Source organism: Equus asinus, chromosome 23 (genome assembly GCF_041296235.1).
Source record: "Equus asinus isolate D_3611 breed Donkey chromosome 23, EquAss-T2T_v2, whole genome shotgun sequence".
Lineage (NCBI taxonomy): Eukaryota > Metazoa > Chordata > Mammalia > Perissodactyla > Equidae > Equus > Equus asinus.
In genome coordinates this window covers 33,925,938-33,942,453 of record NC_091812.1, presented here as the reverse complement: position 1 = coordinate 33,942,453, position 16,516 = coordinate 33,925,938, and the positions used below count along the sequence as shown (strand labels likewise).

Below are 16,516 nucleotides of genomic sequence, written 5' to 3'. Positions count from 1 at the left end.
GAGGCTGTGGGAGAGGGGAGGATGGGAATTTGCTGTCACCAGGGACACCAACTTCAGAAGAGAATTTCATTGCTCTCCTGGAAGGAACATTTCCAGACAGTGTTCTGATGCAGAAAGAAATATTGTAGTATCAGGTCTTTCTGGCTCAGGAAGCTTCTAAGATCAGTTTTTAAAATTAAGAAATGCACCCTATTGCGTGAGAGTCATAATAATAAGCAGCATTTACTTCCGAACTTTCTATGAGCAAAACGTCATCTGAGGCCTTCACATGCATTTTCTCATGAGAATTGTCTTACTGGGACAGTATTATTATTAATTTTAAAAGTTTTTGTATTGCATTCTGGTCATCAGCTTTGAAATACTCAGTGGCGTCCCTGTTTCGTTGCTCCAGAAAGTCCTTTTCGCCCTGTGTGCCTTGAACGCCCTGACCACCACGGTGTGCTTGGTGGCAGCCGCCCTTCGCTACCTCCAGATATTTGCAGCCAGAAGATCCTGCGTCGTAAGTCCTTGCGCTGAGCCCGCCCACGGGCCTTTTTGCGCCGTCCATTGCTTTTCTCCCCGAGCCTTTAGAGGGAAGGCGTTAACTGACCGAGGTGCTGTTTAATTAGGACGAATCCCAGATTTCTGCCGAAGAAGTGGAAGAGCACGGACGCATCCCAGACCCCGATGACTTCGTGCCGCCGGTGCCTCCCCCTTCGTATTTCGCCACCTTTTACTCGTGCACACCCCGCATGAACCGCAGGTATCTCCCTCCAGCCCCGCCGGCTCGGTTCTGAAGACTCAGGGGTCTCCAGAACTGGCCGCAGGAGCTCTGACTTCTCTCTTAAACCGCCAAATTGTATTTTTTAGGATTTTCTATTTTCTCCACCCCATCCCACCTCCCACCCCCGCCCTTTTTTTTGTCTGATAAACTTCATGAAACCAAAGAAAAGTCAAACCTTGACCTAAGAATATACTCTTTCAATGTCAATCAGCTTCCTAGGAAAACTGATATCCAGTGAGACAACCGCTGTAATTTGACATGGTTGGGGGCTGCTGTTGCCCTGGAAACGTGCTCAGTTAGGCCAAATCGATGTTCATTATGACACCATCAGCAGGTCCCCAAATCATGAAATTCTTCCCAGCCATTAATAAAAGATTAATTATTAATTACATCTCTCTGGGCTAGAAAAAAGAGACACCATGCCTATTTTCCTTTTCAAATTCTGGCTCAAAATTTGATCGCCTGTTTCGTAAATCTCAGGAATTATTATTTGTAGGATGAAAGGCTGCATGTGTTTGGTTGGTGAGCACAGTGATTTCATTTATTCATTCAACAAGTGTTTACTCAGTCCTCTGCTGCTTACTAATCGCTGTGCTGGATTATTGAAATTCAAAATGAGTTAGACTCCCCTCTTCCCTCTATCAAGGAGCTCCCAGTCTAGGTCATTAACAATAAGTGTTGGAAGGATCACGTTAATACTCTCAAGAGAGATTTTGTGTGCACAGAAAGGAGGCCATCTAACCTAGAATGGTGAGTGGGCTGCAGAGAGCTTGAAGGAAGAAGACTTGGCCAGTCAGGGTGGGCTTCCTGGACTAAGTGATCTTCGGCTGAATTAAAAGGATAAGCAGACGTATGTTTAAGCTTCCAAAAGAAAAATCTCTGAATTCTGCAGGAAGACTAGTGTCTCTAGGAATTTCTACTTCTTTTTTTTGCGGGGGGGGGGGGGGGTCCTATTGGCTTATAACATTGCATAAATTTCAGGTAGGAATTTCTCCTTTTTACTCCCTGAAGTACCCCTGGAGATGTGTCAGATTTGGTGCCAGGCTTGGGGCTTTTGGAAATCCATTTTCTAATGCCCAGGGCAGTCATAAGTAACTTTGAAACAGGCCACCATCAGGAGCTACCACCCAGATGCTGTTAAAATTATTTTCAGTGGGTCATCTTCCTGAGTTGTCCCCCAGAGTCACACTTAACCCCCAGCTCCATTCCCTCCACTGCCCATCCGCCTAGGCAGAGGTAAAGGTGCCTACAAAGCCAGAGAGAACATCAGCTGGGTGGACAGATGGCCTGGAGTGGACAGCTCAGCCTCCCTGTTGTTCAGGGCGTGGTGTCCTGGATTTCAAAGCTCCAGGGGCCAGGACAGCTTCCCTAGTCCCTTAGGAAACCAGCCAAGAATTGCAGGGGCCAGAGAGATGTAACAACAAAACACATATTCTTTGTGTACCATAGGACATGTTTGCTAAGACCTTAGCCCAATCTGAGGCTGTCTGCAGAGAACATTTTGGAAGATAGTAAAAATGCCTATTTCATGGCTGGGAAAAGAAGTGCCCTCTTCAAGAATTCCTTGGCTCTCTGAGGTTGTGGGTGAGCACTTGGTTCACCTAAGAGGAGGCAACAGACAGATTTAATTTCCTGCAGTGGCAGAAAGGGAAAGTGACTCATGTGGGTTTCGGAGTCTCGGTGTCCAGCAGCGTGTCCCGTAGATGCCTCCCGCCCCCAACCCAGCTGCCCTTCTCCTCTCTTTCCTTTCTCTCCTCTGCTCCTCCATAATAACGTTGAGCACTGTGGGCATTTCTGCTCTTCGGGGACCTGAGTGCAACCCTGGCTTTGTCCCTCTAAGTCCTGAGACAGACTCTGGCCAAATCCAGGTTGGAAGAAGACAGACTAGCTTCTCTCATCAAGGGCTTTCCCCTTCAGAACTTTCCGGAAAGAACGCAGGGGAAGGTGTTAAAGCAAAACACCCTTATGAGAAAGAAGACACTGCTTGGCCTAAAATAGAGACCTGGAGCCCTAGGTCGCATCTCCAATGGGCAAACACTGTCATTTTTGGAAATTCTGCGAATATGAGAGTGCAGCCCACTTTCCTTTTTGAAACGGCTAAATTTATTCACCTTTAGATACATAGTCTATCAAAGATATTTTTAAATTTGACCGACTTTGCTGGATTCTCAGGATGAATCAACTTTAATGACACTAGCTGTTTAACCTCCATTGGTAATTTTCTTTCTCGTAAGCAGGCAAGCGAGAAGATTAGTGAATGTGTACGTTAATACTTCCACAACCAGTTATGTTAAGAGTTTTCACACAATAGAGCCTCGCCGTTTCCTGTAAGGTATTCTGACCTCTCAGAAGAGGTCTATTTATTTAACGTCTATAAATACAACCACTTTGTGCATTGGTACCTGCTTGAGAAAGGGCTTCTCAAGTTACTGCCATAAACTGAAGCCGGACTATGGTCAAGGCTTCTGTCCAAATTTGGGTTATCTACTTTGTGAATTGATTTGTAAGTACAGGAGTGGGCTCTGCACCCCATCTCCACTATTCCAGGGAGTCCCCCATTCTCAGACATTGGCTTGAGCCAGGAGTCAAAAAGGAGAATCTCTGCCTATTTCATGAATGTGGACCTGGTTGTACTTGGAGGATGTTACCTGTTATAGAAAATTGGAGTGTGAGGGGCTGGGAGACAGGATGACATGGCATTTCTTAAAGGGAAAGACACCACCACCCACCCATTTCCTTTCCTAACAAGCTTCAAAACCCAAAGTCAAGTGGAGCCAGACTGTGCTTGCGGTTGACTCAGTGCTCAGCCATTGGGGGGTGCGCCTCTGCCTCCTGCCCCCTCCATGGGCACCAACCCTACCACCGTGTGCCCGGTGAAAGGGCACAGCTTTTCCAGTCACAGAGGAGGATCACTCTTTGGTCCAGGGCATATTAGTTGCTCCGTCAGCCTCGGATGAGTTCTCAAGGCCTATTTGTAGCATCAAAGCAGAAGGTATTTTGCATGATTCCTTTGGGTTTCTTACTCGTCCTTAGTGCTCGTGAGCATGAACCAGTGAGGGGTTCCTGGGGACTTTGGGGTGAACCTGAAAGAGCCCAGGCTCTCCAGTCTCTTAAAAGGGTGACCCTGGGCCGATCTCTTACCATTTCTGAGTCTCAGTTTCCTCATCCACTTGCCTTGTCATGTGGTTGCTGAGAAGATTTTTAAGAGACAATGGGCATAAAAAATCTTTTTAAAAATAAAAGCTCATACCGTGTCTACCACTGTTAGATGCACGGTTTACAACGTCCTTGCCTGTGTGTTACTCTTAAGAAACATTTAGCCCTTAATCTTAACCCTACCTTATCAGGCAGCAGTTTTCTAGACACCCATTCTTTTTTTTTTTTTTTTTTAATTTTTATTGCTTTAATGATAGGTTACAATCTTGTGTGATTTCAATTGTACATTATTGTTTGTCAGTCGTGTTGTAGGTGCACCACTTCACCCTTTGTGCCCACCCCCCACCCCACCTTTCCCCTGGTAGCCACTAATCTGTTCTCTTTGTCTATATTTTTAAATTCCTCATATGAGTGGAGTCATACAGAGATTGTCCTTCTCTATCTGATTTATTTCACTTAAGATAATTCCCTCAAGGTCCATCCATATTGTTGCAAATGGGACGATTTTGTTCTTTTTTATGGCTGAGTAGTATTCCATTGTATATATATACACCACATCTTCTTTATCCAATCATCTGTTGATGGGCACTTAGGTTGCTTCCATGTCTAAACACCCATTAATAAAAATCTGATCCCCTTTCCTAGATGTTCGAGGGTTTTCATTTCAGCCACTGTGATCCATGTCCTTTGGCAGTGGTCTCAGTCCTGGCTGTGCTTTGGAATCACCTGGGAGCCCTGACAATATACCTGGGCAATGAAAGCAGAATTTCTGGAGGTGAGGCCTGGGCCATGCATAGTTTCAAAACCCTCCCAGGTGATTCTACTCAATAGCTAGGGTTGAGACCCATAGGGATCAGGAAAAAAAAAACCTGCCAGGAAATAGTAGACCCATTTCCCTCCATAGATCTTTCTTTACCCAAAAGAGGTAAAATAAGGAAGAGCTGCTTACTAGGAAAGGAACTTTCCTTCTGCATCAACTCTAGCAGTGTCTTCCATCAAAATGAGGCTTTTCTGGTCATTTTAATAGCCACCATAGAAACCATTCATTTTGTGGCTAATTTAGATAAAGTGTGCCCCCACGCCGCCTCCAGTTTTCCTTCTTGAAGAGATCCTGTAGTAGTTTAGGATCTAAAATGGAAGCCCGTTTCTCTGACCTCTTGGCCCTGAGCAAGCCCTCTCTCCTCAGTGAATGTCTAGGTATGCACTGGGTTGGGAATATGAAACAGAGACCGCCAGCTAACAAGCAATCAGGCAAAGCTGGGGGCTGAGCCTGCCCGGCAGGGGCACCGCAGAGAAGAAATGCACGGGGAGTTGGCCGAGGGTTTGTAAGTGCTAGAAAGATGGCTCAGGGGTTATGCTAATTCAGAATTGACTCGTAGCCCTCTGGGGAGGACGAAGGAGTCTATAGGTCTCATTGAGTAAAACAAGTCTCCTTGTTCGTGGGTCAGGAAAGAGTCTTCACTTAGGTCCCGGAAGGCTCTGGATTCCTGGAGTCACTCGGTGTTTATAGTCCATAAACAGCTCTGACTGAAATGGAGAGTTGGCCTGAAACCTGTGGCAAGTCCTGCTGTAAGGGGTGGATGTGCCTGTCAGGATAACTGTCCCAGGACCCTCCCACCACCCCAGGGAGGGACCCGTGCTGGTACCTCTCCTCAGCCGAGTGCAGTGTTGTGCACTGAGCCTGCGCACATCCCGCCCTGGGTGTCAGCGCCTGACGTCCTCCTTCCCTTTAGGTCACATGCGGGTGAGAGTCTTGTTTCTGAGCGAAGATTAAGGGAGAAAGGGAGAGCTTTCTCACTGTTTCGTTCAGGCTGCAGAAGTCTCATTCTTCTGAATCCTGGAATTCCAGAAGTTTTATTGTTAGGAAGAAAGAACATCATATCTTTTTCAACTTTTTTCCTCCACCAATTGGATTTTTATAAGGACACAAGGAATGAAATCAAACAACCATAAATCCAGAGAGCACCTTTCTGGAACAACTGGTCCCCTGCATGCACCTGCCCCAGGATCTGTCTTTTCATCAGTCTGCTTTCATTTAGGCCCATTTTTGCATTTCAAGAACAGACGTTGAACTTTTATTATCTCTTTCAATCATTCTTTAATACTCCATGGCCTGAGTACAGGTTTTTTGGTCTTCTGTGTATTTTTTTAAATTGAGATATAATTGACACATAACATTAATATTAGTTTCAGGTGTACAACATAATGATTCAATACTTTTGTATATTGTGAAATGTTCACCACAGTAAGTCTGGTTAACATCCATCACCATACATAGTTACAATTTTTTTCTTAAGAACTTTTTAGCTCTACTCTCTTAGTAGTAGATCTAACTTTCATACATATAATACAGTATTACTAACTTTAGTCACTATCCTGTACATTATATCCTCAGGACTCATTTATTTTACAACTGGAAGTTTCGTCAAAAGGTACAAGCTTCCGTGTATTTTTTTTTCTTCTCCTCCCCAAAGCCCTCCAGTACATAGTTGTATATTCTAGCTGTAGGTCCTTCTGGTTGTGGCATATGGGACGCCACCTCAGCATGGCCTGATGAACAGTGCCATGTCCGTGCCCAGGATCCGAACCGGCAAAACCCTGGGCCACCAAAGCAGAGCGTGTGAACTTAACCACTTGGCCATGGGGCCGGCCCCCCATGCATTTTTAACTATTATTTTAAAATTTAGGTTCTTTGTTATCTAGATTATGTGTGTGTGTGTAATTTTCTGTGAACACTGCCAGAAAATCTTGTGGGTTTTTTGTTTTTGTTTTTTGCTGTTGAGGGTCCCTCACCCACAGGACAAAAACCACAGTGCCTCGTGGAGCACCCGCTCCATCCCTGTTTGCTGAAGAACCACATTTAGGAAGAGTCACTGGGATTCCGCCTGCAGTGTGCTGCTTTGTCTCTGAGCTATGATAGTTGCTTTTTTTTGAAAAATTAATTCATCCTTTCAAATATTTATTTAACAAATAGTGAGTTTCTACCATGAATCATATATTAGGGAAACTCAGGCAAGAAACTTGTGTCGTGTACTAATGTAAGAAATAATTGAGTTTCCCTGGGTCCCTAGTTTTGTTTTTTGCTTTAGTTGAGATGAAAGTCATATAATATGACGTTAGCCATTTGAAAGGGTACAGTTCAGTGGCATTCAGTACATTCACGGTATGATGCAACCATCACCTCCATCTAGTTCTAAAGCATTTCATCACCTCCAAGGAGACCCCGTACCTGGTAAGCAGTCACTCCCCGTTCACCCGTCCTCCAGCTGCTAACAACCACTTTTCTGCTTTCTGTCTCTGTGGATTACTGTTTGCTTTTTGACTAGTGGATTTAAAAGATTATTCTCCCGCTCCTGAGCCAGGAGACTGTGTGGGTGAGTGGTTTTCCCCACTATCAGTGGGTAGCCGTGTAGCGGCAAAGGCCAGCATGCAGTAGCCCCCAGGGTCAGATGGCCGGTCTGTAGAACATGCTTCCTGACGCCAAGATGCTTTTCCTAGGATGGTTGCTCCTGATGTTATTCCACTGCCGCACATCTACGGAGCACGAATCAAAGGCGTGGAGGTGTTCTGTCCTCTGGACCCGCCGCCTCCCTATGAAGCTGTGATGAGCCAGATGGACGAGGAGCAGGTACTGTCCGTAGAGTTTCTCTTTGATACGTTGACCGCAAGTACGCAAATCAGCACATCACACACAGAACAAGGGGGCGGCGGTGCCCTGCAGATCTTTGTAAGTTCACTGGCTTCCAGATGGGGATTCAAATGAATATCAACAAACGTCCCTTTTTTTTTCCTGTGCTGCAGGGATCTTCATTCCAAATGCTGGAAGGATCAGAAGCTTCCAGCAGCCTGTTGGAACCGATCTGCACACCAGTGACTCAAGGTAATAAATACATCGTCGCTGCCCAAACTCATGATCCAGTAGATGAAAACATAATAATGATCTGCATGGGATTTTGTTGGAGGTCAAATATCGGAGGAAAACAGTTCAAGCTACATCCTTCTTTCCAGGTGCAAAAATACTCTCAACTCTTAGGGCTTACAAATGGGAGATAATGTGTGATCAGAAATAAAGATATCCTTAGAATCTTTTATGGAACCAGCTGCTGCTCAGAGACCTCTGAAATGGATTACAGAGTTGAATTTGGCATTCCTGTGTTTTCCCATCTAAGATTTTCTTTCTCCTCTTAAAGGAAGATGGGCTCTTTTGGGGGGAGGTGGAAAAAAGAGTTTCGTGTATTGCAGAGTGATTTGCTGTGAGATTGTGCTGTCATTTATAACCTAGGGCCCAGGTCATGCTGCCTTAACACGTAGTGAATTCTGATTTTTCAGTCCTGCATTAAATACTAGGGTCAGTTTACATTCATCCTTGTCATTTAAGGGAGCCTTGGTACAGCTTTCTCTCTTTGGAGAGGTTTTAAATGGCCCAGAGAACGGTCCACCAGGAGAAAATTGCAATGCTGATGAATAATGGATCAGCTTTTAGCTATTTTGGTTGGAGGTGATTTTTCAGCAGCACCCTCAGGAAGGGCCTTCTGCTCTGTTCACCTTCCATCTTAAGTAGAATTATGCAACAGTGTTCTTTTACCTAAGTGTTTATAATACTCCATTTCCTTAAAAAACTCCCCCACACGACAACTCAGACTCACAACCAATTTGATTTTCTTTTTGTGAGCAGAAGCCATCCAATTCCAGAGCAGTTTGACTGATCCATTTTGTGGCCACTGGCTGTTTACGTTAGCTTTCTGGGGGTTTCACAGCCCGACCTGCAGACCCCTGGTCTGCAGCCCCCAGGGCAGCCACGTCCCCTGTGCGAGTATTTCCTTCTGCCGAACCAAGCTCATCCCGAATTGTCGGAAGCTATAAAATGGCCAGGCGCTTTCCAGGGCTGCCCCAGGATGCCTCACTGGAGGAGATTCTAAGCACCTTTAGGAAAAACTGACATTTCGGCAGAGCTTCTTTATTTTACTCTTGGCTTTAAAGTTTTTTGTTTGTTTGTTTTAGGTTGTGGAGGGGTGGTTTGGAAAGGCTGTATTTCCCATAGTGCAGGGAAATAAAAACTTAGGGGGCCGGCAGCCGAAGCCGGGGTTGTTAACTGTATCACCCTCGCCCCGGCAGGTTTGGGCTCACCCTGTCTCCTGCCCAACACTTTGAAGGCTGCAGCTGGTGAGATAATTCTCCTCTTTTAAATGTTTCTCCTCTTTTTTTTAAAAAAAAAATTTCAGGTGGGGACATTCCTAACGCACCTGGAGAAGAAAGCACATTCGTATCAACTCCCAACACAAACCAGCTACAGCCCGCGAGAAGCCGGAGGGCCCTCCCGCCCCTGAGGACGCGATCCAAGAGCGACCCTGTGCTCCATCACTCCGAGGAGAGAGGTGACGTCCTTGCCCAAGCTCTTCTGGGCTTTTTTGACTCAGGGGGCCAGGTGAGAGCAGGGGGCTCTGGCCAGCCCAGGCCCTGCAGTTCATGAGATCTCTTGAAGGAGGTTGAGAGGTCTTGAGAAAATCAGATATTCTACATGCACGCTAGGAGTATGTATCCGCCACATCTTTTAAGGCTGGTAGGGTGTTTTTCTTTTCAAGTCATTGTCATCAAAAGCGTTAGGTTGCACACGTTACCGTGTTAGGTACTACACAAAGAAAATAATGCAAACCTAGTTCTGGCTTCTAGATGCTGGCAATCTTGTGGGAATAAATATTCTTTCCCGAGGAGAAAGTCAAAGGGGAGGTTTTTTGTTTTTGTTTTTTTTTTTTTTAAAGATTTTATTTTTTCCTTTTTCTCCCCAAAGCCCCCCGGTACATAGTTGTGTATTCTTCGTTGTGGGTTCTTCTAGTTGTGGCATGTGGGACGCTGCCTCAGCGTGGTCTGACGAGCAGTGCCATGTCCGCGCCCAGGATTCGAACCAACGAAACACTGGGCCGCCTGCAGTAGAGCTCGCGAACTTAACCACTCGGCCACGGGGCCAGCCCCAAAGGGGAGGTTTTTTTAACTCCCTCTTCTATAATTTGATATTACTTATCTCTTTCCTGTGTATGATGAGATTGAATTATTCAAATCTGACCTTGTTTTAAGAATTTTGGGTAGAGTGAAACCCTCACACCCCATCTCTTTCCCTCTCTGTTTTGAGTTTGTTTGTGTATAGATGTTATTCGAATAATTTTAAATTTTAAAAATTTAAAATAACAACAGCAAGTCTTTTTTCTGAATATATGAGTACATGAACATCTCCAAATATCTCTTCATTGTAAACAATCTTACAAAATAGAGAAGATAGAGGAAGAAAATGAAAATCTGTAATCCCCCAGCACAGGCTTCCTTCGGTGACCTGTTCTGACACGTGGCCTCTGCTCTCCTCAAGCTCTTTGCAAATACAACTTTGTAAACCCTCTCACCCTGCGCTCTCTGGGGCCTTGTGTCACCCCCTTGCGGTCTCGGTCCCATTGTGTCCCTCTGACAGGCTGTGTTGTTTGCCGCAGCTCTGGACTGACCGTGTGGGAGCCAGAGAGAACACCCCTCTTGTCTCTACATCGGTTTCTGAGTGGGGAGGAGTCCCACTGCCTGGGACTGAGCCTGCCCCGGCCATCCCAGCGGGCCGGCAGCCTGGCCCCTTGGCTCCCTAGACCCGTCTTCACCGTGGGTTCCTCTGCCCTACCTGGCAAGCTGAGGACTTGAGCTGGCCACCTGCTGGCTTCACCGGGAACTTAGTTGTCTGCACAGCATAGGGAGATCTTTCTGGAAACTTCTGTCATTCTGCAGCGCTACAGGGGCGAAGACCACTCATGTTTACCTGTTAGAGTCCGCCATTGTGGAAGGGACCAGGTTGCGTTCAAGTGACTGTAGTCCCTGACTCTGTCCTCACACACGAGTGTCTGTAGTGAGTGTTTCTGGAAGACTCCGGCTCTGTGACATACACGTGGCACCCTGGGAGGACAGTTGCTAACCCTTGTTTAGAGCTCCTCATGCCTACCTTTCTCCAGAGGAAAAGAAGTGCTCCCCTTCCTCCACCTGTTCTCCCACCCCTGGCTTCCTTTCTTCCTTGAATATCTAAATCCTGCTTATCAGGCCTTTGCAGACTGAGATCTCCAGTGTCGTGTACACTGAAGGCTGCTGGCTGGCTTATGAGCCCATGGAGACCAGGCCTGAGTTTCACTTCTCCCACTTGATGGTGCAGTAATGTTCTGCCAGACCTTTTCCCCTTGCTCCAATAGGTAGTCGTGGAAATTGGAGCCTACGGTGGATTTGCCAGGCTCTCTGTGGACTTCCGGAGTGATGTGGAATTTTTCTGCCTAGATTTCTCTTTCTGTAATAGTCAACCATAGAGCCACCTCACAGCTATGGCGTGAGCATCGGTAATGTCAGTACAGTGCCCCTGAGGATGTTTAGGACAAAGGTACAGTCACGGTGCACAGAGCATTCCATTCACCCCCACAAGTCATGTCTCTCTTCGGTCCATCTCTTTAAGTGGCTCCTTCATCCTGCCCCCTTGGAACCTCCTTTCATCCGTCAACCATGTTTGTTCTGCCTGCCCCATCCATCCATCGGTCACCACCCATGACCCTGCTGCTCCGTTGTGGTTTGCATTCTGGGTGTTCTTCTCTCTCATCTGCCTTTACCTTGGAGGTTGTTTTATGTTTTATTTATAAAATGTTTTGGGACATGTCCTGTTGGAACTACGCTTCAGGGAATAAGCTTGTGTCATAGTTGTTTTTTTCTTTCCTTTTCCTTCTGCAAGATGGAAAGCAAGATGTGCATGGCTGTAGCATTTGTCAGGTGGTTTCCACACTGAGTTTAGTGGTCTGTGCTGTTTCCGGTCCAGCTGTGCGCCCGCACGGCCATGGCCAACAGGTCTGTGTTGTTTGTCTCGCCCACAGCCGCCCCCGTGCTCAGCTGTGAGGCTGCGACTCAGACTGAAGGAAGGTCAGATCTGGCCGCGGTGACCTTGAGGAGAGGCTTGGGATCCAGAGCTTCGCGATGCAGACCGAGGTCTTTGATAGATTACAGGTCTTACGTCGACACCAAGCTGCTGGTGGCGAGGTTCCTGGAGCAGTCCTGCAGGATGAGCCCGGACATCCATGAGCTTGTGGAAGACATTAAAGCTGTTTTGAAGTCTGACGAGGAGCACATGGAGGAAGCCATCACAAGTGCCAGTTTCCTAGAACAGGTAGTTTTATTATTCTTATCGGGTGTGAATCAGATAACTTGTTTCCATGGTAGCGGAAGTGGCTTCTCCGATTTCCTGTCCAAGGCGCAGTAAGTTCATGGCCAGTGTATCAAGGGAAATGGGGTGAGGAGGTCTGGGGAGGGAGAGAGAGGAAGCTGGAGCATTTTCTCTTCAGCTCTGGTGACTTTTCTGCAGCCTTCTTGGTCCAAGGGAAGAGAAGCCAATTTTCCTGGGATGTGGAATCATGCCTGAAAAAAAAAAAGGTTGCAGCTTAGTAAAAAAAAATCGAGAGGTACTGGCAGCGTGGAACACATTCAGCATTTGATTTCCTGAGTTGAAAGTTTCCTTGATGTGCCATATCCTTTCAGCCCTTTGGCAGTGATGGGCGCACATGAATTTTCATATTGGCAAGATTCCAGGAGCTTTTCACATTCCCATGAAATATTTGGTAAGATACGTTAAGCTGATAACACTTAAAGGAATAAACACCTTTTCCTTTCCATAGATTAAAAAGTACGAAGTAATCCCCTAAACTGAAGCTACCCAGTGAAAAGATAAAATGGGGCATGTAACGTAAGCCATGTGGGTGTCAGGTTTCTTGTCTTTAAAGCGAGGGGTTGGACGAGGTGGTCACTACACCTGTTTTTCTGAATGAATGGAATTTCCTCCTGATGAGAACCGGGGATGGGTCACAGCTTTAATTTTCCACCTCTTTTACAAGCAATTACTGGGGCCGGTCCCATGGCGTAGTGGTTAAGTTGGGCGTGCTTCACTTCAGCAACCTGGGTTCGTGGGTTTGGATCCCGGGTTCGGACCTACACCACTCGTCAGCCATGCTGTGGCAGTGACCCACATACAAAATAGAGGAAGATTGGCACAGATGTTAGCTGAGGAACAATCTTCCTCAAGCAAAAAGAGAGGAAGAGTGGTAACAGATGTTAGCCCAGGGCAAATCTTCCTCAGCAAAAAAAGGGGGAAAAAATAATAAAAGTGATTCCCTTTTAGCTTGTTGCTCCATGAATGTGGGGTGGTTGTCATGGCGCTCAGTGCACAGTGGCTCACAGGTGTCACCCGGCTGTGCCTATGTGCATTCAGTGCCCAGCAAGTACTTCTTGAGTTGAATTGGGCTGGTTTTCAGGGTCCTTACCAGCTACAGGATCCTAGGTAAATTTTTTAGGCAAATTGACCAAATCCCCTTCTCACCCTCCTTCCTATTCCCCTTTCCACCTGCTGGCCTCTTCTTACAGAATCCAGAAGCCAGATCGTCTCCCAGTCCCTCAGGGGATGCAGGGGAGCAGAAGGCAGTCTTATCCCTCGCATGAACCGTGGACCCTCTTGTTTGCTTTCTAAAAGACCGGTCAGCCAGTGGTCCTGGGTCAGGCTCAGTATCCTGCGTAGGGACATTTACATTCTCGTGTCCCTGGTTACGCCAGATGTCATTCCCTGTCCCCTTCCGTCCATCCAGCCCTAAGAGCCCCATAATCAGGAGCAAGCATTCTTAAGCCTCATAATCAGGAGAAGCATAGCCACTTCTCAACGGCTGCCGAGCTCTGGGGAGCTAAGGGCTGGAGCAGCCACCAAGCCATTAGTCTGGATCTTCTGCAAAGTCTTGCTCGCTGGAAAATAGCTCTGGGGAAGAAGAACAAGCACTTACAGTTTAGCAGATGCTATCGCTCTGAATGTTTGCCAGGTCTTTGCGCCCAGACTGGATAAAAGGTCAGCTACTGGCCTTGTTGCAGTAGGTTCTGGCCATGTGCTGGGGCCTTCCCGGACCCGACCCCGGTGGTGGGGATCATAATGCCACACCCATCCGCAGACAACGGAGGCAGGGACAAGGAGAAGGCCCTTTATTTCTGACTCTGCGCAGCTTTGCACATTTTCTCTTTCTCTAGTATTACTAGAGTACGTTTTTAGATCCATTTTAATTTTTACCAATATCAAAACCGTTTGTCTTAACTTAGAACAGTCAACATCCGTGAATGTTCCAATTTTCTTCTTCTTAATCAGGAGACCAAAGACAGGCCTTAAAGACAAATATAATAATAAAGTGTTAGCAAAATTTCATGTCCTATCTTTTGGGGGGATTAACTTTTTAATGATCTTAAAATCTCAGAATGGTACAAACTAAAGTTCATCCCAGTGATAGTTCCATGATGTTAGGTGGTAACCAAGCACCTGCGTTTTTCCCAAGGGGCTAACAGTGTTACAGGTTGTATAGACGTGACTGTGCAATTCGAAAACATTGTATGTACTGGACAATTCTACCCTCGTCAATCCCAGTTGCATGAGAATTTTCCCCTTTTTTGGACATGTTTACAAAGTGAGTGATATTATGATCCAGCCATGTGCTGCAAACCAATGTTTTGGTCAATGACAGACCACATATAGAATGGTGGTCCGGTAAGATCAGTACCATATAGCCTAGCTGTGTGGTAGGCTGGACCATCTAGGTTTGTGAAGTGCACTCTGTGGTGTTTGCACAATGACAAAATCACCTACTGACGCATTTCTCAGAAGGTATCCCCATTATTAAGCAATGCATGACTATATTTAAAATTCTGTATTTGGCACACTGAAAAATAGATCCAGCAGGAGAATCATTCTTAAGAGTTTTTACAGATAGATTGGCCTAGTTTTTATGTTGTTTATTGAAGGGTTATCAAATCAATTAGAAGCATCATTGGTTTTGGTTGACATTTTATAAACTCATTACCAGGTCATAGTCCCAGCCCAGTGGTTATCAAATTTTCAAGTACATTGGTATAATCTGGGTTCTTGTTAAAAATACAGGTGCTCGAGCCCTGTTCCAGACTCAACGTGTCAGAATTGCTGGGGGCGGAGCTGGGAATCCATGTTTCTGACAAGTTCCCCTCCTGTCTAGTGATGTGTAGACCCCAGTGAAAATCACTGGCTTAGACCATAGGGAGACTGGAAAAAAGTGATGAGAAGAATGTTAAATATAAAGCCAGAAATTACCATAGGCAATCAGTGAAAGGAGGCAGGTCTGCAGTTGGAACAATAGAAAATGTGGGGAATTTCTTAGGAACTTTAGAAAAGATGCAATGTGTTAAAAATACCTTTGGAATTCCAAGTGGGCTCCACTTTGGGAAAATACCCTTTTTTCTTTCCCAAGGCAACTGAACTAAACATGTCATGGCTGGATTTAGGAGGGAGGTCAGAGGACCATGTCTGGCGGTGCTTAACCTCTCCCCACCCTCTTTGTTCTCCCAAAGATAATGGCCCCGTCGCAGCCCAGCATTTCCAGGGCCCACGTGCTGCCCTTGCGGAGACAGCCCGGCCTGCTGCACCTGCGGAGCTGTGGAGACCTGAGCACCTTTGTCACGGTGGGGAGGCCGAGGGCCGAGAGGAGGCCCCGGCGCGCCGAGGCTGAGAGGCCACACAGCCTCATCGGTGTCGTCCGAGAGACTGTCCTGTGAACCTGTGGGGCTGGGCTCCTGCATCAGCCTGAGGAGCAGGAAGGAAGGAAGACGGGCCCTGGAAGGAGGAAAGCTGCTCCAAGGGGATGGATCCCCTTCCTTACCATGTAGTTTCCTGGCTGGGAGTTGGGGTCTCCCTCTGGGAACTCCTCAGAAGGGGGGCACTCCAGAGGACATTTATTCCCACTCTTTGGCTCCCCTTTGGGTTGCCTAAGGGCATTCAAGGGTGAGCCAGCAGGTTCTTCCAGGCTCACTGGCTTTGGATGCCCTGAGCTGGAGGCTGAGAAGACAGCATCTCTCCTTCCAGTGAGGATCTGTGCCCTGGGGTGGGCGGAAACTGGGCTCCTGATTCTTCGCCCACCTCACCTCCGATGGCTCTCTTCCTCGCCGAGGTCTCCCTCATTAGAGGAACAGATCTGCTGGGCTGCTATTTATAGCAGCCTGCGGCCTCCGCTCCTCCGAGAGAGAGCAGTTGGCACGGAAGCAGGATGATTAACCCGATGTTGTGTAGCTGGCAAGCCTCATTTTAGGTCACCCTCAAATCACACTCTCTTTAGGAAAAACGAACCTTTTTTCAGCGACACATTGTAATGAAAGACATTTAGGGAGAGAATTCTTGTTGATTCCGTTTATTCATGCTTGCGAAACTAGAGACGGCTAAGGCAGAACTGAGAATAAAAATGTTTCCTTTGGACCTCTGGGCTCGCCGGGCGAGGTTTGTTTATGCGTAGGCGGCCAGGCCTTACCTGACGAAGGGTTTGCAGCTTGGAGCAGTGGCGGTCAGGTGGACAGGTCCGGGTAGGCCACCAAACCAGCTTAATCTCCAACACACCGGACCCCGCGGGGGTAACAATGCATCCTTCATCCAGCATTTGGCTGACCCGGTTCCGGGAGCTGCCTTCTAGGGGGGCCATGAGTACTGTGACCACAGCCCGAGGTGAAGAGAGAGGTGAGAAGAGCTTCAGGCTGGATTTTAGGCTGACAATCAGATACCATGGG

The 16,516-nt window shown here is 46.9% G+C and overlaps 1 protein-coding gene across 3 annotated transcripts in view; it reads left to right on the top strand.

Annotated features, from left to right (window-relative positions):
* The window catches only part of ENTREP1 (endosomal transmembrane epsin interactor 1), a 62,213-nt gene extending 46,002 nt beyond the window's left edge, over positions 1-16,211 (top strand). For all 3 annotated transcript variants that reach the window (XM_014845987.3, XM_070495549.1, XM_070495550.1), the window contains 7 exons: positions 392-499; positions 609-742; positions 7,418-7,547; positions 7,721-7,799; positions 9,142-9,294; positions 11,791-12,080; positions 15,314-16,211. In XM_014845987.3, coding sequence (XP_014701473.3) covers positions 392-499; positions 609-742; positions 7,418-7,547; positions 7,721-7,799; positions 9,142-9,294; positions 11,791-12,080; positions 15,314-15,517 — 1,098 coding nt within the window. In that variant the 3' untranslated portion in view covers positions 15,518-16,211. The remainder of the gene's footprint in view (positions 1-391; positions 500-608; positions 743-7,417; positions 7,548-7,720; positions 7,800-9,141; positions 9,295-11,790; positions 12,081-15,313) is intronic.
* Positions 16,212-16,516: the final 305 nt, after the last annotated feature.